Raw genomic sequence first — 25,030 nt, forward strand, 5'->3', positions numbered from 1 at the left:
CGGGTAGACTTCCACAAGCTTCCCACAATAAGTTGGGTGAATTTTGACGCATTCCTCCTGACAGAGCTGGTGTAACTGGGTCAGGTTTGTAGACATCCTTGCTCGCACATGCTTTTTCAGTTCTGCGCACACATTTTCTATGGGATTGAGGTCAGGGCTTTGTGATGGCCACTCCAATACCTTGACTTTGTTGTCCTTAAGCCATTTTGCCACAACTTTGGAAGTATGCTTGGGGTCATTGTCCATTTGGAAGACCCATTTGCGACCAAGCTTTAACTTCCTGACTGATGTCTTGAGATGTTGCTTCAATATATCCACATAATTTTTCTTCCTCATGATGCCATCTATTTTATGAAATGCATCAGCCCCTCCTGCACCAATGCACCCCCACAACATGATGCTGCCACCCCTTGGCTTCACGGTGGGGATGGTGTTCTTCGGCTTGCAAGCCTCCCCCTTTTTCCTCCAAACATAACGATGGTCATTATGGCCAAACAGTTCTATTTTTGTTTTATCAGACCAGAGGATATTTCTCCAAAAAGTACAATATTTGTCCCCATGTGCAGTTGCAAACCGTAGTCTGGATTTTTTATGGCGGTTTTGGAGCAGTGGCTTCTTCCTTGCTGAGTGGCCTTTCAGGTTATGTTGATATAGGACTCGTTTTACTGTGGATATAGATACCTTTGTACCTGTTTCCTCCAGCATCTTCACAAGGTCCTTTGCTGTTGTTCTGGGATTGATTTGCACATTTCGTACCAAAGTACGTTCATCTCTAGGAGACATAACACGTCTCCATCCTGAGCAGTATGACGGCTGTGTGGTCCCATGGTATACTTGCGTACTATTTTTTGTACAGATGAACGTGGTACCTTCAGGCTTTGGTTTAGGTACTACCTTCAGGCGTTGGAAATAGACCTTGTGGAGGTCTACAATATTTTTCTGAGGTCTTGCTTGATTTCTTTTGATTTTCCCTTGATGTCAATCAAAGAGACACTGAGTTTGAAGGTAGGCCTTGAAATACATCCACAGGTACACCTCCAATTGACATCAAATCATATCAATTAGCCTATCAGAATCTTCCAAAGCCATGACATAATTTTCTGGAATTTTCCAAGCTGTTTGAAGGTGCAGTCAACTTAGTGTATGTAAACTTCTGACTCACTGGAATTGTGATATAGTGAATTATAATTGAAATAATCTGTCTGTAAACAACTGTTGGAAAAATTACTTGTGTCATGCACAAAGTGGATGTCCTAACCAACTTACCAGAACTATAGTTTGTTTACAAGAAATGTGTGGAGCGGTTGAAAAACAAGTTTTAATGCCTCCAACCTAAGTGTATGTAAACTTACGACTTCAACTGTAATACGAATTGTAATTTATAACATATGATACAAAATGGTTGATGGACATCGACAAATTATTACGTACCACACGAAACATAACATATCATACTAAATGGAGTGTCTCCGATTTACATACAGAATACGAATAAATGCTCTGAGACCAGGTTGCAGCCCAAGGCTAAGCAGGAAAAGGTGCAAATGGATCATTTGTTTTCTATACTCACCACAATCAAAGCTGCAGAATGAGTCAAGCTAGTTGATGGAGGAATACCTACTTATCATGATAGCCAAACGTCAACATCCCCTCATGGAAACACTATTTTCAAGCCATTCTTCGTAGCAGGTTAGGAAAACTTATGCAGCAGGTTCGGAGAATTAACGTAGCACGTTAGGATACTAAGGTTAAGGTTAGGGAAAGAGTTCGCAAAAATACTCTCCTAACCTGCGACAAAAGCGCAGCCATGGGTGGGCCTGAGAGGTCATAGGCGCACCCACTGGGTAGCCAGGCCCAGTCAATCAGAATGAGTTTTTCCCCACAAAAGGGCTTTATTACCGACATAAATAGTCCTGTTTCATCATCTGTCTGGGTGGTTGGTCTCAGACGATCCCACAGGTGAAGAAGCTGGATTTGGAGGTCCTGGGCTGGCATGGTCTGCGGTTGTGAGGCCTGTTGGACGTATCACTAAATTCTCTAAAACCACATTGGAGGCAGCTTATGGGAGAGAAATTAACAAATTCTCTGGCAACAGCTCTAGTGGACATTCTTGCAGTCAGCATGCCAATTACATGCTCCCTCAAAACTTTAGACATCTGTGGCATTGTGTTGTGTGACAAAACTGCACATTTTAGAATGGCATTTTACTGTCCCCAGCACAAGGTGCACCTGTGTAATGATTATGCTGTTTAATCAGCTTCTTGATATGCCACACCTGTCAGGTGGATGGTTTATCTTAGCAAAGAAGACTTGCTTACTAGCAGGGATGTAAACAAATGTGTGCACAACATTTTAGAGAAATAAGCTTTTTGTGCATATGGAACATTTCTGAGATCGTTTATTTCAGCACATGAAACATGGGACCAACACTTTACATGTTGCGTTTATGTTTTTGTTCAGTATACAATAACATAGATATTACAAAGAGGAAAAAAAGCTCAACCTCCAGATGAGTACGAGGTGGGAGTTTAAGTACTATTGTTACAAGCTGTTTGGCTGTTAGCTTATTCTTTAGATGTTTGGGGCTGCTGGTGAACCATGATGTGCAGGCATAATCAAAGTGACACTTGACTAGTGCACTTGCCAGAGTCTTTAGGGTGTCTTAAGTTCCCATCCAATTGACGACAGATTTTCATGTGAATATTCTGAAACGATATGCCATTTCAGTTCCTTTTAGAAAAATTTGGCACCGAACATGACAGGGAAGATTTTAATTTACCAGACATTTAAGAAATTTTACAGACATCCATATGCATTCAGAGTCAACCTGGCACAGCCAGCACCATCAATAAACGCAGGATGTTGGCCAAACGAGCCACATTTACATGTTCTTAAAAACAGCCTATAACAACTTACAAAAATACTCACTGTTTCTTGTGTTTCAGTGTAGCATATGTAAAACTTTATAGCCTATTTAGGAGGGGGGGGGCCTTTAGGCTACTTTTCTAATGACCTATAGGCTTAGGTGTCCACTGTATGATTGTCACAAACTGTCTCGTAGTCCGTAACAAAAAGGGAGACAACGCAGAGATCAAGGAATAACAAAAATATATTTATTAACTAAAGTAAACAATATACAATTAACAATGGTGTGTGTAGTCAGTAATCAGTAGGGTAGATGAGTGGTTGTGTGCATAGATGTGATAATGAGGGGTGTTGAGAGGGGCCAAAACAAACAAGCCACAACCAAAAATGCAGTGTGTCTGCGTGGAGAGTCTCCTCAATGAATGGGGGAAAGGTGTATTTATCCCCGGGACACACCCGAGCCCATGTATCCCATTTCGCTGACGACCCTCTTGGCTCCGCCCACCGACATCCTATTAAGGAAAAGAGCGAAGAGAAAGAATTCGGCAGTGTGGGAGGGTCGTCACCCCCCCCCCCCCCCAGAAAACTGGGGACCACCAAGGACACTACACTAACCTAACATAAACAAAATACTACCCTGGTTAATACTATCCCATGGCCCAGCCAACTTCGTCCTCCCCAGACCTCAGTAACCTTTGCGCACAGGAAGCAAACTTTTAAGAGGAAAGAAGAAAACGAGGACAGCGGCGAATAGAAAGCTATAGGACAAAACAAAATAAACAGTGGCCAGTCACGTGACTCTTTTAAGGCGGTGTCACAGTTGTGTATTGATTAGATCGGAGCGGGGCACAGATAACGGGATCACAGGAAAATACTGACAGATTTCTTTGTAACATCGTTAGCCGGTGCAGCGACAAGGTCGCCACAGCTCATGGAACGCCTCACCGCGCACGCAGAGAACACCTCTGGGAAAGTGCGCGCACTCATCCGTTCAAACGACGGCTAAGCGGAAACCACTAGAGGTGGAGACAATAGGCCAAACACGCTCACCGGCCAAGTTATTCCCCGAATCAGTCTCAGCAGAGAAGGGCAACACAGACTAACACAAACGACTCAGAGGCACCGGTGTCCCTCAGGATCGTCACTTCTTAACAGAGGCAGAACACCCTCTGTAACGAAAGGTATACGATCTGGGTCAGTTGGGAACTTCACTGCTGGTGAAATGGAGTGATAGGAGTGAACGGATGTGGGACCGGCGCTGCTAATGCTGTAGGCTTAGGTTTAACTTTAGCGCAAGTACTGAATTTACCCGTAGCCCTGAGAACAGGACATTCGTTTTTCCAATGACCTGAACAATGACAGTAGTGACACTTGACTTAAGTAAGCTTTACCATAGGAGCCAGGCTCAACCCTAGATGAATGAAGCGCTGCTCGTAAACCAGAGGGTCTCATTGGGCCAGGCTCAAATCTCTGAACGTCCACACTCACTCCGAATACTGTCAAAACATATTCATCCGCCAAAACCGCAACTTCGGAGACAGTCTACATTTTTCGATCTTTAATGTACGTGGCTATACGATCAGGGATTGTGTCCTTAAATTGCTCTCGCATAATCAGATCACACAGCCCCTGGAAAGTCGTAACCGCAGAGGCGGAACACAAGCATTTAAACTGAAGATAACTCTCGCGCAAACTCAACATGTCTGTTTATCAGCCTTTTTTATAGTTCTAAATCGTTGACGTAAACCTCAGGAACCAATTCATAAATCTGTAACAGCCATTTTAATCTTATCATAGCTGACACTGTCAGAGATCACGGAATAACAAAAATATATTTATTAACTAAAGTAAACTATATACAATTAACAATGGTGAGTGGTTGCATGCATATACGGTGCCAAAACAAACAAACCGCAAAATTCCACAAACAAAATACAATGTCTGCATGGAATCTCCTCAAAGAATGAGGGAAAGGTGTATTTATCCCCGGGACACGCCCGGGCCCAGGTGTGTCCCATTTCGCTGACGACCCTCCCGGCTCCGCCCACCGACATCCTATTATGAAAAACAAGAGCAAAGAGAAATAATTAGGCAGACAGAGTGGGAGGGTCGTCACAATGATATTATTTTAATTTATATAAGTAAGATAAACTTAATTAAGACTAACCCCAGACAGAAAGATGCCGGTGGCATGCTATGACACAGACATGCATTTCTTGTCAGATGGTTACTGGGTCTGCTATACAGATATAGGACTTACAGGAGGGTAATTTGTTAACTTTTAATCAAAATATTTGTATAGAGGTAACTCTGTCAAGTCTTAAAGAGTCTTCCTCACCTCAAGTTCAACTGTCAGAGTCAGTTGGAGAGCCAGGGCGCACTGCCTTCCTATCATAGGCCTGCAGTAACTAAAGCTTAATAATAGCCACGCCATACCAAACCTTCACAAATGTTTCTAAAATGTATTATGGTAATATCAAAAGTCAAGCTATTGTTTATAGGGAAAGTATGAGCAGAAGAGTGAATTTAAACCAGTGGGGAAAAAAACACTACCCTCCCCTGTGCCGCATCCAAAAAAGACCTTCCCCAAAGAAAAGAAATAAAGAAAACTCACCCCTATTTTGGAACACCCATCTCCCTTCATTAAATTTCGAGCTGTCCCTTAGCGGAAGACTTGCTTGTGTCAACAATGGCTTCCCCATGCATTCACTGTCTTTATATTTATGAATATCAATCATACACCCAACATGTGTTTTCGTCATCAAAATAACGGGAGTCGGTCTTCGCCATGCTTGTCACCTCCGGTTCATTATGGGATCACGCAACATTGTTGGCCGTTATTTTTATAGCCTATATGTAGATATCACCTGCCATCACAACGATGAAGATACACACTATTCTAAAAGCAAAGCATATATTAATCTCTACAACGCTCATTTCATGTTGCAGCAGGCTGACGACAAAACCGATGTGAGTCACTGCCAAGTACTGATCAACGTAATGGTTCAATTGAAATCACAGGACAGTACACATGTGCCTCTGGTTGAAGAATTCCTGGGATTGAGAAAATAGTGCTTACTGTGTGGTGTGAATCAGAAAGGATATGTTACAATTCTATGCTATAATCAGTGCATAACTTTGAGATGGTTCAACAGGAAGTCATACAGAGAGTAAGACACAGATAGAAATCAAAAACTTTATTACAAAAATAAGTTACTCACCTCCATTTTACAGTATAAAACAATTTATTTGCAGGAATGCAAAAAACGTTGTTGGCCACCAACAATGGTTTAAAACTGCTAACATCTTTTCAAAAGGTGGTTGTAATGATTTTATTGAGAGGGAGTTAACTGTGTACAAAACCGGATGAATAGTTCGGTATCCTTTTTGCTATACATGGAATACAAATCATAGCTGCAGTATCCCTTTGACCACTATGACAACGATCCCCCACCCCCCTGAAACAGCTACAGGCACACATGCTCACTTTCAGGGCATTATGGCAATTCATTTCAATCAAGTGGCTTGACTAAATAGTAGCTGGCTTAGAGTTAGAGGGGGACCGTTCAAGATTTCACATGATTGGGACATTTCTTTTAAACTAAATGGGGGGGGGGTACTGAACATAATTATGTTCCATTCTTTTTTTTATCCATTGGAGTGGCAAAGGGACACTGCAGGGCTTTTTCAAAGGCAGTTGATGCCTTCGTTGATGTTCAAGCCTTTACAAAAGTAACATTTTCCAAACTATACAACCAGTAACTACAATAATCTGAATAAGCAAGGCAGCTAATTCAGTTGAAAATAGGATAAAAGCAGGGCTTGTTCAGGCTCATCATATGCAATTATTTTGCATGGCCAGTTTGACTGTTTGCAGTGTCAGAACTGCAACAAAATTACTATATTACATTAAGTACTTTCGGTTGTTCTGCTGCTCTTGTGCATATTTTGTAGGAAACAAGCCCTGCTTTCATCAATATAGTTTCCCTATTTACAGTACAGGCAGGGTGGTTTAATCCTCTGTACTGAGGTAGTTAACCAACCCTTTAAAAGACAAGTTCTGAAAAGAACCACTTCCCTGGAATGCCTGACTTATCCATGCCTGGTGGTTACACCCAAAACCTGCAGATGTTCTCTTCAAACATCCAAATCAAACGATTAAGATTAACATGGATATTCCGACAATAAAAATTCCAATTAGCACAAAAATATACAATAGCATCAAGCTCCTTTGAGCCACTTCAAACTAAAACTTAAAAAGTGCAAATTCTTCAATAATTATCTAAAATGGCATTGGGGGGTGTATCTAAATAATCTGGTGATTGTTTAGGTGGCAGTTTGGGGGAGATGCTTCTGTAAGGCTGGAATATTGGACCATTTCGATGACTTATCCATCCGTATCCGTTGCCGCTTCTGGTGTAACCCAACACAGTAGATCAGTCTTCATAGTGACAGGTCAGGATCGGCCTCGAGTCCTTTTTCCTGTTGGCCAAGCAACAGAGACAGAATATAAACATCACTAATGACATTCAATCATTTAACATGATATAAAACTAGTTTTAGGGTAATCCTAATATATATATGCGGATCTAAATATATGCTAATCTAAATATGCAGAGGAACAGACCTTTCAGAGTTGGTGCTCTGAAAGGTGACATCAGTCAAGGCAGTTGTCTTCAAATGTTGAGAATAAGCATACTTGCCCATCAATGGACACAAATCTGAGGAAGTCTTCTAGTCATGTATATAATAACCTAAAATGTCCAATCAGATCTTAGCGGTAAACTATCAGCGTAACCAGAGTTACTCCAGGATAGAATATAAGTATTTCATCATTTGGACATAAAGCTAAACACATTTGCATACATAACATTTTTCCAATTCAATGTGAGGGACATCTAGCCCAGCTTTCAAAAGTAAAAATAAAAAACAGGCCCACCTGTATGACTGATTCCTTACTTTCTAGGCATAGGACTTGGGTCAATTTATGCCAAATAAGGAAGACAAATGCAGGTAAAAAATAATATTTGTTTAAAAAGGTAATTCAAGTTAAGGGGGAAAAATTCCTGTCCAAATAGTATGTTTGCATTTAACGTATAGCTGATGGCAAAGATTTGCTTTGACTATTAACACAGCTAGTCCACATTTACCCAGTGCCCCATTGGTCCCCTGCACACCTCTGCTTGATCCAGGGCCACTTCCTCCTCTCTGGGAGAAACCCCCTAGTCTGCCCCTGGGCGTGACAGCTCCACGGCCCCGGGAGGATAGGGCACCACCACCACGGGCTCCGCCTCGGGATCGTCCTCGGCTGGGAGATTGGAAGTCCTCATAGCCGTAGTAGGGGTCTTCATAGCCGCCCCGGTAGTTGTGGTAGTCGTAGCCATAGTAATCGTAGTAATCCTCATAGCCGTAGTAGTCAGGGGGGTAGGAATAGCCACCACGACCGCCGCCTCGTCCTCTGCCTCTTGTGGGAGGTGGCATCTGGGGTGGGCCATAGTAATAGTAATCGTCATACCTGTGAAGAATGGGTAGGGCGAGAGGATATGCACATGTTTAGTAACCATAAAGGACACAAGAGAATTTTATCTAGTTAGATCATGTTTTATACTTCTCTGTTCAATCACTCAAGAGAACTCAATGATGAAAGGCCGCCCAACAATGTAACTATAATGAAGGTCTCGAATAACTGCAAATCAATGGTTTGCTTACATTTGTGTTTTAGCCGCTTGCCTCTGGGCTTTGCGTTCTTTCCTCTTCTGATCAGGTGGCTTGGCGAAGACTATTTCAATGTGCTCTCCCTCCAGGTCTTTCCCATTCAGGTCGGCCAAGGCCTGTCAAGATACAAGTTTAATAACTATTCAAAAAAATGTGCAATTTTTACCACAATTTCGTGATACTCTCGTTAGAGAAATATAAAGACTCCAGCCTGTACCTTGACTGCTCCGTCTCTCTCCTCAAAGTGGATAAAGGCATAGTCTTTCAGCTTCTTCACCCGCTCCAACTTGCCAAACTGACTGAACGCCTTTTCAAGTATTTCCTCCGTTACAGTACTCGCAAGGTTCCGGACAAACAGCACTTTCACCTGGAAGGGGAAAAGTAGTGGTGGGTTATCAATCCCGTAAATCTGTTTCTGGCTCTCTCAGACATGGCTGGTTACCTCTATTCTTACTCCTTGGTCAACAGCCTCCAACACAAATCAGTGTTCTTCTACAAGTTTATGGATAGACAGAACAAAGATCAAATCACAATTTATTCACAGGCAAAATGAGCCATGTTATCTCTGCTCCCCATACCTTGGCCATGACTTCAGGATCAGGGTCTTCTATGGGGTCGGCCCACTCCACAGTCACCACATTCCCCCACACCTTGACCTTGCCACTCATCAGCCTGCGGCGGGCCTGAGCGGCAGTTTTGTGGTCTTCGTATTCCAAGAAGCAAAAGCCTCTGTTCTTTTTCTTGTCATCTGGCTGATGGTACAGTATGACATCATTAAGACCCTCTGTTGAAAGAGGGGTAGAAGGGGAAAGGCATAAAGGGTATCCTAGCTGAACAGTGACCAGTGCACCAGACAGCTCGCTCTAGCTCCATATGCAATGCCAAGTTAAAAATTGAACTCTGAGTACCTTACTGAAATGCATACAACAGTTGGCACCAGAAGAGAATATTTCACATTCAAGACTTTATGCAATCAAAGAATGTTCCCTTCAGTTTACTCAAAACATTTAGTGTCTCCTTTATTTGACACAGCTGTTCTCTTTGGACATCAGTCTCAAGAGACCGTTGATTTGTGCCCAGTTAAGTGTCCAGTCAGATCTTAGCGGTAAACTATCAGCGTAACCAGAGTTACTCCATGGTAGAATATATGCATTTCATCATTTGGACACAGAACCATCACATTGGGAATTAACTATTAAATGACAAAATATAGCCCAGCTTTACATAGCATACCTCACATAACCCTTAACTCAGACTAAAAACGCAATCTAACACACTAGTGCAGGCCTGCCAATCCTTGTCCTGGAGGGCCAAAGCACTGTTTTTCATCCTCCTCAAATCAGGGACAGATTCAGACCTGGGACACCAGGTGAGTGCAATTAACTGCCAGGTAGAAACAAAAATCAGAGTTGTTTTGGCCCCCCAGGACCAGGATTGGGCAGCCCTGCTCTAGTGCTTGATCATGATTGGTGCATTCAGTAAGGCAACGTCTACAGACGGTTGTCAAAGTTACTGCCAAGCCAAGGAAACGATCACTTTTGCCAAGACAACATGACTGGCCCTTCAAAATGTCCAGAGGATCATTCAACCTCACCTGTGACTTTAGCAAACTCTTCCACAATCTGATCTTTTGTTTTACTCTTGGGGATGGAACCAACGAACAGTCTATTATTGGCCACGGAGATGCACACGCCAATATGTTTGCCGGGCCGAATTTCATTGTTGTTACACTGTGGGGAGAGGATAAGAGAGTTCATGACATGTCATGGTTGGGCGGGCTTAAATTCTCCATTCCTACAGTTCTGTCAGGAGAGAAGTTTACCACAAGTGTTTCATACCAGCTTGACAGCCTCCTGTGCCGCCTCTTTAGTGCAGAAAGTGACAAAGGCGTAACCTCTGTTGAGGCCACTGAGTGGATCCATCATCAGACGCAGGTCCCAAATGGGCCCAGCTTTCTCAAACAGAGGTACCAGCTCATCCTCAAATAGATCTCTGGGGATCTTGCCAACAAAAATCTGAGATGATAGCAAAATGGAGGTTATCTTGGTGTGAAAGGAACATTGTTAAAATAAATCTCCAAAATACAGAATTAATGTGTCCAGTCAGATCTTAGCGGTAAACCATCAGTGCAACTCAAGTCACTCCAGGAAAAAGTACATGATTTCATCATTTGGACACAGAATGCAGAAACACCATCCACACGGAGGAAAACTTTTACACACTAATCAAACTATTTAATTATTGTAGAGACATACCTCTGTACCGATCGTGGGCTGTGTCCCTGAGTGATCCGACTCCGGAGGGGGGCCTCCATACTTCCGCTGACCTGTTGTCACGTCAAGTGTGTAGCCAGTTCTCTCCAGCAGGGCCTGTTCATTTAAATAACATAATTCAGGTCAAACACCTTCCAGAGAACTGCACATCATAAAATAACGATACCTTTATAAAATCTCTACGATCGCTTATATCAAGAATGTTTGTTAAAACCGTACTTTGATTTTGGCCTCATCTGGTCCTTTGCTGGAGTCTGAGACTTTGGTCCCCTGTTTCTCCCTCTGTCTGTATGTCTTCATAACTCCACAAAGAAAGGCACTTTTGTTCTGTTGAGTAAAAAAAATACAAAAATGTAACAAAATAAAAAAGAACAACCAATACATATACTTTATAGCAGTGTTTCCCAACCCTGGTCCTCAAGTACCCACAACAGTACACATTTTCATTGAACAAACACACCTCATTTAGCTCATTCAGGGCATGATGATTAGTTGAGAAGTTGAATCAGGTGTGCTACTTCAGGGTTACAATAAAAATGTGTACTGTTGGAAGTACTCAAGGACCAGGGTTGGGAAACACTGCTTTAGAGGGTGAAATGGTAGCATTTCATTTAAAGACGCACAGTGCAGTCTAATCATTTACATTTGAGTCATTTAGCAGACGCTCTTAAACAGAGTGACACAGTAGTGAGCATACATTGTCATACTAATCATGCAGCTGACCCAACTTCTACTACGCCGTCCCCCTCCAAACATACCTGGACATGTGAGAGGTCGCTGTCCTTGAACTGCAACAGAACTTGCAGAGCACCTTCTTCGTTGAACTCTTTCAGAGCCTCGATCGCTCTATCATCTAAGTCACTGTGAGATACTAAACCTGAGGAGAGACACCAGAAAACATCCGTTACTAGCAGGACTAGAACTACGGGATATCTTCTCAAACGGATCTAGCCACAACGCATGTTTGGAGGTATCAAAGTTCTTATTTTTGTGGCTATAACTTCGTTGGGGATCTCTGAAATTTGAATAATGCAGTCATGCTTCAGATAACAATGTCAGATTTTTTTTGACAAAGTGCATTGAGTAACAGCACCTTCAACCTTTGCAGAACTAATCACAACAGATGTGATGTAACAGTCCTCTGCACTCCTAATAAGCTTGTCCACATTCTGCTCTTGGAAGACCCATCACCTGTCCCAGCCACCGACAGCTGCTGCCATTGTTCCTGCATGCGCCCATCTGGCTGAATTCTCTGCCTGAGACTGTACAGAGAGACCTCCGCCGAACTGTGGCCTAACTCGCCGCTCATCTGTGCTGATATACTTGAATTCTTAAACACAACACTGGCCGTGTCGCCAGTGGTCTCTGCCCAGATGTACCTCTAAGACAATGGAAATGTAGACATGACATTTATTTTACCGATATTGGTGGTGTCCAAATTCTCTTTTTTCATAACACTGCAGTACCCATTTTGGTAGGAAACCACAAAAAGTTGCTTGAGGATCCCAATTCCCACATTCAAAATGTAATGCAATACATGACAGCACATGCAATAGCAAAAATTTAAATTATGTATACAAATATGCTGGGTATTCAGTGTGCCTTACCTGCTATGTAAATTTCATCTAGTTTTTCAGCAACTTTCTGTGGTAAACCAGCTTCTAATAAAGTCTGGAAGTGTTCAGAATGGGTAACTGCAGCAGTGGTATCCATTGGTTCTTCTGGACCATTTCCATTAATATGTTCTGTGGCCATGTCTCCAGAAATCTGTGCAAATGCAATGAGCCAAATTAATGCTGGGTCAAGTGCAAGGCTGTTGAGAGCTTTTGGGGGATGTCATGTGCAACAGGCACACGTGGGTCCATGTGGTCCCTTACAGTGGAATCAGGTCACATTGTAATTACAATATTTGATTTTGCATGTCTATCAAATTTGATAATGCTGACACTTATAAATACCAATGATTTTTAAAATGTTTAACTGCATACGTTAATTTCATTTCCATTTGTGAGGACAGTTAGCTAGGCTACATGGTAAAATGTGTGTACACGCTATTACATATTTCCCGCCTTTGACTGGGTTTGAAGAACACGCTAGCTAACATTTACAAGGGCTTGGCCTGATTGCTAACTGATAAATTAGTCTACTGATGGCGGACTTCAGCACTAGTTAACTAACATTAGAGTTGATACACGTGTTCCTTCGGCAGAGGTTAACAACCACCAGTTTCCGGTAGCTAGCAAGCCGGTCAACAAGCATGTGTACAGGAGTATACTACATGGTCGACTAACTATTAACAATGGTTATAACACATTTTTGATACGTTGTCTCAAGCCACTGACACTGTATTAACTAGTAAGCAAACTTAGCGAGCGTAAATGTAAGTCAAATTGAACTCCCGTTATTTCAGTTCATGCCAAGTCTTCATTGCAGCCAATATCTAACTAACGTTAATCCATTTAGCTGGGTTGCTAAGTAGTTACCTATATCAACCAAAAACCCATAGCTAGCATTGTGGCCTAACGTTAGCCAACGTCAACTAGCTAGCTGCGTTATCCAAATAATGTATATAGCCCAACAACTTAACGTTAGCTAGCTAACCAACGTTAGCTAAATAATAGCATGTGGTACTAGCTAGTTAATGATAGTACTCACGCTGTCAAGTCGCAATAACAAACCTTACTATCTATGCATGCCAGTTTGCTACGTTGGCGGGATGATATTAAATGTTTTATTATCCAACATTGGTTAACTAAAGAACTAGCTCACGAGTTGCATGACAAATGGCAGAAGGCAATCCTCGAAGTATGCACGCTCACGCGTTACTAATAGCTCCTTGGCTGGCTGGGTTAGCTAGCTAGCCCGTGACAATGAACATGTGTCATTCCTGATCTGTCAGAATTAGCTCACTTGGCTAAATTCGCTATCTAGCAACATTAAAACCATGATAGCTCATATGTAACTTGCTGGTTGACATAATTTGGCTCGAATTTCATAGGTTGATGTTACCAGCATCTTTGGTTTAACAGAGGCCTTCTTGTAGTATGCTAGCTAGCTTCGTGGTTTGTCAACGTGCCGCCACATAGGGAGAGTCCATTTTCAAAAAGCCGGTCTGTAGAACCCGTCCCAACCACCAGTTTCCACATTGTTTGAAACACCACAAGCTCACAGACTTTAGCTATACATTGTACTATGATCACGTGACCAGTTAGTAGTATTCATCATACCTGCCGATGGATCACCAACTTGTATGGTGTTGATTGTTTCGGAAGGAAAATGTGAGAATTAAAAGAGGAAAAAGTGTAAAACTCCCGGCACTGGTCCGGCTCCACTCATTCACTCTTGAGGATGTAAAATGGCTGCCACGTTCACGCGGTTTCCACTAGTTACCACAGCCACAAAGTCAAAAAAATGGCTTTCGTAAACATGAATTAAAACAAAAAAAAGATTTTGGGGCTTAATTTAAGTTTAGGGTTAGACATCCGGTTAGCACTGGGGTTAGGTTTAGGTTAAAAATAACAGTTAAGATAAATTATAGAACAAGGCGGGGTTTATGACTTTGTGGCAGTGGTAACTAGTGACGACCCGTTCACGCCGCGAGTTGTGTTTCATCGATGGGGTTTCTTAGACACCCATGCACGGGCTTGCCTAGTAGAGTGGCAGATGATCAAGGTTTTGTATGGAAGGACATTCCCGCCACGATTTTTAAAAACGTCGATAGCTACTGTCTAAACATTGACATACTAACTAAAAATGTCGAGATAGCTTCTTCATTTGTAGCATTATGTGGCGATTTCCATCTATCCAAGCTGCAGAGATCAACACAGCAGGGCTGCCAGCAAACGAGCTGGCATATGCCCCAACACTTTGGATTCAGTTTAATACAAAATATTGACAAGCGTTGATTAAAGGGACAAACGACCGTTGAGACTGATTTGCCACATGATTTGTCAACTCGTGCACAATTAATATGTGCTTCAGTCAATTAGCCTACTGAGAACAATCAAAGCTGCGGGTAGGCAAGAAAAGCCTTTTTGCTCCGATTGCCTCTGCCCAGGGTAAGCAAAGCAGTAACATGTATTTATAGCCCAAACATGTATTTACAGTCTAAAATCGGCCCATTTATTTGTGTTAAGAGAAAATGTGAATGTGAACAAATTTGGTTTTGTATTCAAATGTATCAATCCGGGGCCTAGTGTTTAGAGCGTTGGGCCAGTAACCGAAAGGTTGCTGGATCGAATTCCCCGAGCTGACGAGGTAAAAATCTGTCGTTCTGCCCCTGAACAAGGCAGTTAACCCACTGTTCCCCGATATGCAGTCATTGTAAATAATAATTTTTCTTAACTGACTTGCCTAGTTGAATAAAAGGTTCAATAAAAAATAAAATGATTGGGATTAAATAAACAATAGTGATGATATACTGTGTGAGCAATTTACAGCAACAAAGGCCTACAGGACTCTAACCTGCATAAAGCAAACTCGGCCATGTTAGGTCTATTTTCCAATCAGTTGTTGACAAAAATGTTTTAAACAATATGACCTGGTCAGAAATAATCTGGTCCCATCATAGCCCATATAAAGCTGTTCTACAGCTGATTTATTACTATGTCCAACTAGGGTCCAGAGTTTTACTTGGTTAGGTTAGCCCAGTGCTTTTCAAATCTCTTCTCGGGGACCCCCAGAAGTTTCACAATTTTGTGTTAGATGTTCACCTGATTCACCTTATCAAGGGTTAGCTGACAAGTTGAATCAGGTGTGCTAGTTCTGGAATAGATCAAATACATGAACTGGCTGAGGATGCCCGAGGAGAGGTTTGAGAACCACTGGGTTAGCCTACCAGATCAGGAAAAACTCTGGGCCCCAGGACCCTCGTGTCTGCACAACACATATGGCAGGAACTATAAAATGTGAGATGATGTATCCTGACTGTTTATTGAAATACCCTCCTCCCCCGCCATATCTTGGACCTGTGGTGCCACCTCTGAAATCACACAATGTTACAAATGAAGAAACATTCTATAAGTATGCTCTACCACCCTCAAATTCAACTCTGGACCTTGAAACCAGTTGTACCCCACTAATTAGGGACTGATTTAGACCTGGGACAACAGGTGGGTGCAATTCATTATCAGGTAAAACAGAAAACCAGCAGGCTTCGGCCCTGGTAGGGTAAGAGTTGAATACCCCTGCTTTATTCTCTCGAAATTTCAACTTAGTATCTCAACATTTTGAGATAGTATCCCGAAATGTTGACTCACTTATCTTAAAATTTCTACTTAGTATCTTGAAATGTTGAGATTGTATCGACCTAAAAAAACGACATTAAAAAAAAAAGTGCTGGGAATGGGCTTCCATAGTTCTGTCTAAAAGGGATGCAGCTTTTGTCAAAATTGACTTTTCATTGCAGGTTTAAGAGAACTTACACAGCAGGTTAGGAAAATTAACGTAGCAGATTTGGTTAGGAAAAGGGTTAGGGTTAGCTAAAAGCCCCCATAAATCTATTTAACGATGTCAATTTGACAAAATCTGTACCCCAAATCAAATACAAATCAAATTTTATTTGTCACATGGTGTAGACAAAAAGTGAAATGCTTACTTACAATTCCTTTTCCAACAATGCAGAGTTAAAGATAAATATAGAAAAACATTGAAATAGTGAGACTAAGAATAAATACACAGTGAATAACAAATAACAATAATGAGTAAAAATAACATGGCTACCGAGTCGATGTGCAGGGGTACGAGGTAATTGAGGTAACTATGTACGTATAGATATGGGTAAAGTGACTAGGCAACAGGATAGATAATACCCAGTAGCAGCAGCATATATAGTGAGTGTGAAAGTCTGTGTGTGTGTGTCATCTAGACATGACCGATTATCAACAGTAAATTGACCAATCCCATTACTGAAATGCATGAATTTAATAATCCCAATAGTTTGATACTATTGGGATGTGCTATTTTCAACTTAAATACACTTTTTTAGACATCATAGTAACTAGTGTGTGTCAGTCAGGTTTTTAAGTTACACAATTCAGATCCTATTGAATTTCACTCAATATTCTTTTGAAGAATAATCAGACACACTGATTTCTGCAAACCTCTGAGGTGTCGAGGCCGATATTGTTGTCTCAGTCTAACTGTCCTGGTAATGCAGGGTTATATTCACTAGTGCAAAACTTCAACAAAAAAAAGTTAAATAAAAACAATTGATTCTTATTGGACAAGTTCAGGTAAATACCTCCTGGTTTCAGTCTGTTTTCATCTATTTGGTGCCTAATGAATTACAATCTTGCTTCTAGGGAGGAGTTGAAATCCTCCTTGGTTGACAGGAGAGAGAACCGTAGTAAAACATCCTTGACAATTCCCTTTTCCACCAAAGCATGTCACCCTCTTCATTGGCTTGTTCTCACAAACATCCGATGTAAACAAAGAAGTTCAACCAAACAAGCGATCAGGCAAACAGTGTTCATTCTAGAGACCGCCACTCTTATCACGAAATCCTGTATAGTTTGACTGTTTAATTCGATTTGTTGATAAATAGCTGTGATAGTCGTTGGCCCTAAAAAAGTTGGAAACAAAAGTTGCTATTCTTCTGACAACAGTCAATCAAGACAACTTGTGGTTTGGTTTTTTAAAGATTGTGCTGCTAAACCGGCAATTGTGAGCACACTTATGCTTTTAAATCCTCTTACTGAGACCTTTTCTCAGTAGGCTAATGGCTGGCTGTATCACATTTGTATCATAGCCCCTATATACTGTCATGATCACATGACATCCTCCACCACAAGCTGATCACAAACCATGAGAAGTTGACTTGAATGCCCAGAGTTCCATATTTTGCCAGAGCCATTTGAGCATGCCCTTTGCTTATTCATAAGGTGTGGAGCCTGAGCAAAGGGCATGACCAATGTCATTGTGCAGGGCCCTTGTCATTTATGAGCTCTAGGCTCACCATAAGACAGGACCCTAAGAATGATGGGTTTGTAACTAATTCATTCACTTGGCAGACGGAAGCCGGACATGCTGCATTAATTAAGCAAGCCATCTTTGTAAAATATGCTATTCTTTCTGCATATATCACCCATGGATGACTCATAATCAATTTGCGTAGCTTGAAGGGGTGGTTGGAAGAAGTTTCTGAACTTCCTAAATATGCACATAGGGCCACTGTATGTCTCCACATCTCAGTGGTAAATTTATAGGCAGGTAAAGCTGACCTTGACAGTGACCTGACTCTACAACACACGTATCTACTCAATCTCCCATTCAAGGGTCTGATTTCCACTGTCCCTCGGGAATAGGGATCCTTGCACGAATGGAGCTAAACATATGTTTGTACTACTTTAGTTATGTTTAATACTCTAGTTATTATAAAGCATTGGTACCTATGACCTAGTCATCTGTGTAGAGAAAGTGAGAGATTAACTATTTTAAAGTATTGTAGGATAAGTAGATTTGATTAATATGTTTCCCTCCAAAAATCATGACATTCTGTGTTATTAACTAGCTAGTTCATTACTCTCCTTAACTTACAGTTTAGGCTGTGTTATTAACTAGCTAGTTCATTACTCTCCTTAACTTACAGTTTAGGCTGTGTTATTAACTAGCTAGTTCATTACTCTCCTTAACTTACAGTTTAGGCTGTGCATTTGTCATTTAAATGAAGATTTGGAAGAAGGGCTCTCGCTAGTTCTTTTGGTTTCTTTTCAAGTGCCCTTCGATCTTTTACATTACATTCAAAAACATAGTAGCCTGAAAGTCAAAGAGCTCAGCTCTATTACATTGAATGAATGTGTTAGCTCTGATCAGTGGTGGAAAAAGTTCCCAAACGTCATACTTGAGTAAAGGTAAATATACCTTAATAGAAAATGACTCAAGTAAAACACAGTAAAATATTTTACCCAGTAAAATACTAATTGAGTAAAAGTCTAAAAGTATTTGGTTTTAAATATACTTAAGTATCAAAGGTAAATGTAATTGCAAAAATATACTTAAGCATCAAAATTTAAAGTATAAATAATTTGAAATTGCTTATATTTAGCCAACCAGACAGCACACTTTTTAATGTATTTTTATTTACAGATAGCCAGGGCCACACTCCAACACTCAGACATAATTAACAAACTAAACATTTGTGTTTAGTGAGCCCGCCAGATAAGAGGCAGTAGGGAAGACCAGGGATATTCTCTTGATAAGTGTGTTAATTGGACCATTTTCCTGTTGTAATGTCAAGGTAATCCACAGAAATTGTATCCATGTGCATATTACTCAAAAAAGCTGTCTCCTGCAGAGAGGAACTATGATGTTGGCGATCGGGAGCTCCTGGCGGTGAAGTTGGCATTAGAGGGGAGACACTGGCTGGAGGGCGCCCAGGACCCATTTCCTGGGATGTAGATATGGACATTCACCAGGCCCTGGAGAGGGAATCCACCCCTGCCACTTGTCCTCCTGAGCGCACCTATGTTCCCACAGGGATAAGTGATCGGCCATTGACCTGGGCACACACAGCTATCATCGCTGGACATCTAGGTATTACCCGCACCATTCAGGCCATCTCTGGAAAGTACCGGTGGCCCACCTTGGTACAGGACATCACTTGATATGTCAACTCCTGTTCTGTTCTCCCAATCCCCCCGGAACGCTCCAGCAGGGAAACTCCTTCCCCTTCCTGTGCCTCAGCATCCCTGGTCTCATCTGTCCATTGACTTTGTCACTGATCTCCCCTCTTCTGATGGTTTTACCACCATTTTGGTGATAGTGGACAGATTCTCTAAATCATTTTGTTTCATCCTTCTCTCTGGTCTCCCTACCGCTCTCCAGATCGCTGAGGCACTGTTCCAGCAGGTCTTCCGGCACTATGGCCTTCCCGAGGATATCGTCTCTGATCGTGGCCCCCAATTCACATCACGTGTATGGAAGGCTTTCATGGAGAAGCTGAGGGTCATGGTCAGCCTCACTTCCGGGCACCGGCCCCAGTTTAACGGGCAAGTGGAGAGGATAAACCAGGAGATGGGGAGGTTCCTGAGGGCCCGATTCCTTCCTTGGGCTGAATACACCCAGAATTCATTGCAACACTCCTCTACCGGGCTGACTCCCGTGCAGTGTGTTCTGGGTTATCAGCCAGCTCTGGCTCCGTGGACTCCGAGCCAAACCGAAGCTCCTGCGGTGGATGATTGGTTCAGGCGCACAGAAGAGGTATGGAACGATACCCACGTGAGACTCCAGCGCGCCGTCCGCCATCAGAAAGAGCAGGCGGATTGCCACTGCAGTGAGGCTCCCATGTTTCATCCTGGTGATTGCGTCTGGCTCTCCACCAGGAACCTTCCTCTCTTCTCCTGCCCTGTAAGAAGCTGAGTCCCCGGGTTTGTGGGGCCGTTCAAAGTCCTCTGGAGGGTCAGCGAGGTAATTTACAGATTACAACTCCCCACTAACTACCGGATCTTTCATGTTTCCCTCCTCAGGCCGGTGGTTCCTCATCCCCGACGACACCCCCGCACCTCCCTTGGACATCAAGGGGAGTCCCACCTATGCCATCAGATCACTCCTGGACTCCCGACCTCGTGGGGATCGGCTCCAGTACCTGGTGGAATGGGAGGGGTACAGTCCAGAGGAGCGGTGTTGGGTTCTGGTGGACGATATTCTAGATCCCAACATCAGCCGAGATTTCCACCTTTGTCGTCCGGACCGGCCCGCTCCTCGCTCTCTGGCCCGTCCTCCTGGCCGGTGTCGTCCTGCGCCTGGAGCCGCGTGTCGGGGGGGTACTGTCACGTCCACTCCTCCGCTCCGGCGCTCGCTGTCACCGGTCTACTAACCACCGGTCCTGGCAAGCCATCTTTACACACACCTGGCAACCGTCATTATGCACACCTGCGTCACATCATCAGTCACACATCTTCATTACTCCCATGTTTACCTACCCTTTATATTGCACTCTTTTGGTATCAATCATCACCTAGTATTGTTTGTTTCCATGTCAGATGCAATCGGCCAATATTGAGAAGTTAAAAGCCTGGCTGATAAAACATAATTGAGTCATGACTTAATTTGGCTAGGGAAGGGGAACCCATTTTGGGAGTGTAAGATTATAATATGGAACATATTTGGAATAGAAATTGACCAACCAGTCCGAAAAAAAATAATGTCTGGAGCAAAATAATAATCACATGCAATTATGGGGAGAGTGCAGCTAGGATTTTGCATAATGACAACATAGCCAGGGGGAAGCTGTAATCTGTAACACACCTCGTTCACCCTCCTCGGGAATTTGAATGGTCCCACAAACCGCGGACCCAGCTTCCGGCAGGGCAGGTTTCGGGTCGAGAGCCAGACCCGGTCCACCGGGGTCTCACTACGGTGACGGTCTGACTATGGGCGGCCTCCCATGTCTCCTCCGCGCGTCTGCGCGTCTGACCCTGATGAAAGAGGTAGATCGGTTAAAAAAATCTAGACAGGTGTGACCAAGGTTGTTGTGGAACGGGTATGGGGTGTAGCTTAACTACAGCCTTACACTGGGCACACACCGAGCAGGAGGAAACATAAACCCTCACGTCCTGAGCCAAGGTGGGCCACCTGTACTTCCCAGTCAGACAGCGCACCGTTCGACCGATCCCCGGATGACCAGAGGAGGGTGACGTGTGGGCCCAATAGATCAACTGGTCACGGACAGCAAACGGAACGTACATACGCCCGACAGGACACTGGAGGGGAGCAGGCTCTGTACGCAACGCCTGCTCAATGTCTGCGTCCAGCTCCCACACGACCGGCGCTACCAGGCAAGAGGCCGGGAGTATGGGAGTCTGATGGCGTACCCGAGCGCTGTGAGAGCACGGCTCCTATCCCAGCCTCGGACGCGTCCACCTCCACTATGAACTTCAAAGAGGGATCCGGATGGGCCAGCACGGGAGCCGAAGTAAACAGAGCTCTTAGCTGCCCAAAAGCTCTGTCCGCCTCAGCTGACCACTGTAACCGTACGGGACCCCCCTTCAGCAGTGAGGTAATGGGAGCAGCCACCTGGCCAAAACCCCAGATAAATCTCCGGTAGTAATTGGCAAACCCTAAAAATCGCTGCACCTCCTTTACCGTGGTGGGAGTCAGCCAATTTCGCACGGCTGCAATGCGGTCACTCTCCATCTCCACCCCTGATGTGGGAATGCGATACCCTAGGAAGGAGACGACCTGCTGAAAGAACAGGCATTTCTCAGCCTTGACGTACAGGTCATGCTCCAACAGTCGTCCAAGTACCTTGCGTACCAAGGACACATGCTCGGCGCGTGTAGCGGAGTATATCAGAATGTCATCGATATAAACCACCACACCCTGCCCGTGCAGGTAACTGAAAATCTCATCTACAAAGGATTGGAAAACTGATGGAGCATTCATCAACCCGTACGGCATGACTAAGTACTCATAATGCCCTGAGGTGGTACTAAACGCTGTCTTCCACTCGTCCCCCTCCCGGATACGCACCAGGTTATACGCACTCCTGATATCCAGTTTCGTGAAGAAGCGTGCCCCATGCATTGACTCAATCGCCGTGGCGATAAGAGGTAGCGGGTAACTGTACCTCACTGTGATTTGATTGAGACCTCTATAATCAATGCACAGGCGTAGACCTCCATCCTTCTTCTATACAAAAATAAACTTGGAGGCGGGTGAAGTGGAGGACCGAATGTACCACTGATGCAGGGTTTCAGAAACATATGTCTCCATAGCCACCGCCTCCGCTTGCGACAGGGAATACACGTGACTCCTGGGAAGCGCAGCGTCTGCCAGGAGATTTATCGCACAATCCCCCTGTTGATGAGGTGGTAAATGAGTCACCTTCTTTTTACAGAAGGCGAGAGCCAAATCTGCATATTCTGGGGGGATGCGCACGGTGGAGATCTGGTCTGGACTTTCCACCATGGTAGCACCAACGGAAACCCCTACACACCTCCCGGAGCACTCTCGCGACCACCCCGTGAGAGCCCTCTGTTGCCAGGAGATAGTGCAGTTATGCTGAGCTAACCAGGGAAGGCCTAGGACCACGGGAAACGCAGGAGAGTCAATGAGGAAGAGACTGATTCTCTCCTTGTGACCCCCCTGCGTTACCATGCCCAAGGAGATGGTGGCTTCCCTGATTAGCCCGGACCCTAATGGTCGACTATCCAGAGCGTGAACCGGGAATGGTCTAACTACAGGAATAATGGGGATCCCTAAACTAAGGGCTAACGCTCTGTCGATAAAATTCCCAGCTGCGCCTGAATCGACGAGCGCCTTATGCTGGGAATGCGGGGGGAAATCAGGGAAACAAACAGGTACAAACAGGTGGTTAACAGAGGACTCTGGATGAGTGTGGTGCAGACTCACCTGGGGTGACGCCAGAGTGCCCTGCCTGTTGCCTCTACTCCCAGAGGAACCGACACGGCCCCGACCAGCAGTGTGCCCTCTGCGGCCACAGATGCTGCACGTGATGGCTCCTCCTCCAGTCTCCCTACTTGCAGCCCCTACCAACTCCATGGGCACCGGAGCAGGGTTGCTAGAAGATGGCACAGACAGAGCCCCCTCTGGACTTCCGCGGTTGACCTGATGGACAAATCCACCAGTTGGTCAAAGGAGATGGTCGTCCTCGCGCAGGCTGTACCGATAGTGGTCGATGAGGGCCCTGTCGTTCCAGCCTGCTCCGGCGGCCAAGGAATTCCATGGCGCTCCACGTCCCCTGCCTCAAATGAAAAAGCGGTTCCCCCACCGCTCTACCTTCAGGCGGATGGTCAAAGCCCGGAAGCGATGGGTGAACTCCCCGAGAGGCATGAGACGAGGGCAGACACTCTCTCCCTCTCCGAGGGAGCTGGGTGCACAGTGGCCAGGTAGAGGTTCAGTTGTAACAGGAATCCCTGGCACTGTGCTGCCGTCCCATCATACTCCCTGGAAAGAGAGGGACGCATCCCACTGGGACTGGTTCCGGACGAGACGGGTAGAGGTAACCCCGGTTGCGCTGGTCGAGGCACTGGGGAGACTTCCTGTCTCTCCCAGCGGTCCATAGTCTGGTCAACACGATCCATCATGGCACCAAGATGATGTAACATAGCCGAATGTTCCTGGACGCGCTCCTGGACTCCTCTAACCGGGGTCCCTGCTCCTGCTGACTCCATGGTTCGGTGTGTAATTCTGTGTAATAAACAAGCGCACTTTAATTCCGGTCCAAAAATGACAGCACATAACAATAACGTGCCAAAAACACGGAACATAGCAAAAGTATAGCGCCTGACAAAATCCACATAACAATAAACAATTACACACAAAGACATGGTGGGGAACATAGGACTAAATACATGCAGTAATTATGGAATGAAAACCAGGTGTGTAATGGAACAAGACAAAACAAATGGATATATGAGAAATGGAGTGGCGATGGCTAGAAAGCCGGTGACATTGATCGCCGAACGCCCCCCGAACAAGAAGAGAAGCCGACTTCGGTGGAAGTCGTGACACCCTGGTCCATGATGCAAAGAACACCTCTTAAAAGAAGAGCTCTAACAGCGATCGAAGACATCAGGGTTTAGTTCCAGCAATTCCAAAAGCTCTGTCTACTGCTGGGCATATTAAGTTGAGGGATGACAGAGCCTGTCCTGCTTCATACTGGCAGTACCTCACTGATCAAAGAAAGTCTTTGGAAGTCTGGGAGCCAGAGGCAGTGCTGTTGTCTCCATGTCAGGACCAGACGTTTACCCTTGCTAATGGCCAGTCCCAGGGGGGGGCACTTGTGTAATCACAGGTGACCTTAGAATTTCATCCCAGGTGACCTTCGAATGAAATCTCCTGGTACTTTGATGTCGATGTAAAGGCCAACTGCCATCCACTATTAAATGGCACCTGGCTTTACAGGTATGAACACAACTCAAACTAGATTTCATCAGGAACAGGCTGTTCCTGGCAAGGGAAGCATATTCTCTTCTTTATCTAAAGAGGCTCTCCATGTGCTGGCAGAAAGATAGGCCACTTCATAACTCTATACTGTGTCTCCTCCACCAGTACTCAGACTCACTGGATAACATTTGGGATGTAGGGAACCATGTGTTCAACAGAACGAAGCCAAACCAGATCCATTCATCTAGCATTACTTTCACACCTCTGATGATGTCCCTGTGTGTTGGGCTGTCTTTGTATCCTTCTCCAAGCACAACATTAGCAAGCAA

The 25,030-nt window shown here is 44.1% G+C and overlaps 1 protein-coding gene and 1 long non-coding RNA gene across 7 annotated transcripts; one reads left to right on the forward strand and one right to left on the reverse strand.

Annotated features, from left to right (window-relative positions):
- Positions 1-6,047: 6,047 nt before the first annotated feature.
- On the reverse strand, positions 6,048-14,700 carry LOC139553829 (heterogeneous nuclear ribonucleoprotein Q). Of its 6 annotated transcripts, none has more exons than XM_071366559.1 (12): positions 14,081-14,700; positions 12,461-12,620; positions 11,612-11,730; positions 11,073-11,180; positions 10,836-10,949; positions 10,419-10,595; positions 10,175-10,310; positions 9,159-9,364; positions 8,798-8,947; positions 8,575-8,696; positions 8,043-8,380; positions 6,048-7,347 (listed from the first exon to the last, which is right to left on the reverse strand). In XM_071366559.1, the coding sequence occupies exons 2-12, from the start codon at positions 12,606-12,608 to the stop codon at positions 7,322-7,324; spliced, it is 1,644 nt and encodes a 547-aa protein (XP_071222660.1). In that variant the 5' UTR covers positions 12,609-12,620; positions 14,081-14,700; the 3' UTR covers positions 6,048-7,321. The 6 variants fall into 6 exon arrangements, with proteins under 6 accessions (XP_071222660.1, XP_071222656.1, XP_071222659.1 ...); XM_071366555.1 differs by having other exon boundaries at positions 8,016-8,380; XM_071366558.1 differs by lacking the exon at positions 14,081-14,700 and adding an exon at positions 13,863-14,009.
- LOC139553830 (uncharacterized) lies at positions 11,413-12,830 on the forward strand. The gene is made up of 2 exons (XR_011670732.1): positions 11,413-11,823; positions 11,962-12,830. It is a non-coding gene; the product is annotated as an uncharacterized lncRNA (long non-coding RNA).
- Positions 14,701-25,030: the final 10,330 nt, after the last annotated feature.

The sequence above is a fragment of the Salvelinus alpinus genome, chromosome 25 (assembly GCF_045679555.1).
Source record: "Salvelinus alpinus chromosome 25, SLU_Salpinus.1, whole genome shotgun sequence".
Classification (NCBI taxonomy): domain Eukaryota; kingdom Metazoa; phylum Chordata; class Actinopteri; order Salmoniformes; family Salmonidae; genus Salvelinus; species Salvelinus alpinus.

Coding starts and splice junctions, on each gene's coding strand:
- LOC139553829 (XM_071366554.1), bottom strand. Junction 11,731..12,460: donor AGATGAAATTTACATAGCAG/GTAAGGCACACT, acceptor GTCTCTCCTCAG/GTTTAGTATCTCACAGTGAC. Junction 8,381..8,574: donor CAAGCGGCTAAAACACAAAT/GTAAGCAAACCA, acceptor CATTCTTCACAG/GTATGACGATTACTATTACT.